We start from the raw sequence: 2,098 nt of genomic DNA on the forward strand, positions 1-2,098 counted from the left end.
CCTGGGATCTTCTTTCGCCTTCCATTGACGTCTCTCCTCCTCCCGGGTCCCCCGGGTGGCTGATCAGCATCCTCCCTGTCGGCCTCAGAACGACGGCCTGCCCCCGCCGGCCCCTGCACGGACGCTGCGTGTCAGGACTCATGCGAGGCATGGAATGAGATCCCCATGATCTGAAGCGGACTGCTCCCACTGTCACTGCAGATGCTGCCGCTTCGTCTTCTCACTCTTTATCATCAGAGGCGCTAATGGTAAAATGGTCGGAGGGAATATCAAAAGAAACTGAACCTTGACAAACCCTTTTTTTTCCGACAACAGCGGGAGATTCATCAAGACCACCTAACAGGAATAAGGTCAAGTAAATAATTAGCAGCCTGGAGGCGCTGTAATGAGGAGGATCTTCTCCGGTCGCATGCATATGTATTAGACGGGCTTGACTCGGGTATGGACTAGACATTCATCTCCAGGACCGAGGGAACGTTGCCTCTGGTGAATTGACAGCCTATTGACAGACGTGAGAGGCGGCGGGGACGTTTCGGCGGTTCTATTTTTGCGGTGATGTGAAACACGGCGAGCCGAGCAAACCGTGACGGAAATCGAAATCTCAAGTGGGGGGCGACAAGGGGTGGCGCTCGGGGCTGATAGATGGATCCGTCGACTTCCCGGCCGTCATACCGTCTGAGGGAAAACCTGATCCGCCTCCATGTGAGCCCAGCCTTCCCATTCTGCCGCCGCGTCGTTCCAAGGGGCCCCACCACGGCGCGCTGCTGAGGCGCCCGCTGGTCCATGCCGCTCAGTCGGTTCATTCATCTGCGGTTTGTCCCCCTTAGCCCGAGCACATGAGTGGAGGCGGCGCCCTGCAGCAGCGTACCACCTACCTCATCTCCCTCACACTGGTCAAGGTTGAGGCGCTGGAGGAGGATGGCCAGGACACCGGGAAGAACGGACATGGGAGAGAGGGAGAGGCGAGGGCCGAGGCCAGGCAGGAGACCGGGCCGGCGGGAGCGAGCGGCCAGGCGCACCGGGTCACAGGAGGGGCGGCGGAGAGCGAGGCCCCAGGCAGGGCGGCCCGCGGGGCAGGGGGGATGCAGGGACAGCCGTGTGCGGTGGAAGACGGCGCCACGCAGAGGGGAAGCGTACTAAGTGAGCTCCGAGACGAGGAGGAGGAGGAGAGAAAATCCCTCGGCCCCGCAAGAGACAAAGTACCTTCTGCTGGTGATGCTGCCCCAGCCAAAGGGAGCGAGAGGCCACTGTGCAACCTCACGATCCCATTAGCCTCCGAGAGGGCTCCAACACACACCGCCGTGGACAGAGACCCGAGGAGAGGGGAGAAGACGCTCTCTGGTGAAACGGCTGGTGAAAAGACGCCCTCCGCCTCGGAGGCAAAGAAATGCGTTTCTCCGTCGCTGCCCGGTATGTCGCCGATGGAGACGTCGGAGCCCGTCCGCACCCCGACCCCAAGCAGCTTCCCCATCAGGCCCGTCGGTCAGCGCCCGGTCAGCCTGCTGAAGTCCCACAGCAGCGTCACCACTCGAGGCCGGGACTCCCGAGACGGCAGGGAGCGGAGTCCCACCTCGGCCCAGAGCTTGGACCGCAAAGACAGCCGGATGCCCACCCGCTCCCCAGGGCCCTGCCGGGCCTCCTGGGCCGAGGCCAGCAGGACGGAGGGCTGGAGGGACCCGCGAGACGAGGCCGACGGCCGGGCCAGGGCCGGGACGCCCTTGGAGATGGGGGGGGGGCCCGGTGATGAGAGACATGCCCAGGAAGGAGAGGCTGAAGACGGGGTCGGCGTCCCTGCCCGGCCCGGCCAGCCAGCCGCCCAAACCGCGCAAAGGCAAGAGCCGCACGCTGGACAACAGCGACCTCAACATCCTCTCAGAGGACCTGGCTCTGAACAGGGAGATCCAGCAGAGCCAGCGCGGCTCTGCAAAGGACAGGAAGATGTTGAAGTTCATCAGCGGGATCTTCACCAAAAGCAGCTCGGGCCCCTCGGCCTCGGGGCCCCCCGTCTACATCCAGAGGGACTCCAGCGAGGAGGAAGGTAAGAGCGACCCCTGGCCTGCTAGGATCCACACCCCTGTGTGCGTGGACAGACACAGTA

At 63.4% G+C, this 2,098-nt stretch overlaps 1 protein-coding gene across 1 annotated transcript in view; it reads left to right on the plus strand.

The window, feature by feature from the left end:
* Positions 1-836: 836 nt before the first annotated feature.
* Positions 837-2,098, plus strand: part of agap2 (ArfGAP with GTPase domain, ankyrin repeat and PH domain 2) — a gene marked incomplete at its 5' end in the record, with an annotated part of 22,596 nt that continues 21,334 nt past the window's right edge. The window contains 2 exon segments of the mRNA XM_079741584.1: positions 837-1,727; positions 1,729-2,038. Coding sequence (XP_079597710.1) covers positions 837-1,727; positions 1,729-2,038 — 1,201 coding nt within the window.

Source organism: Pollachius pollachius (assembly GCF_949987615.1).
Source record: "Pollachius pollachius genome assembly, chromosome: 8".
Classification (NCBI taxonomy): Eukaryota; Metazoa; Chordata; class Actinopteri; order Gadiformes; family Gadidae; genus Pollachius; species Pollachius pollachius.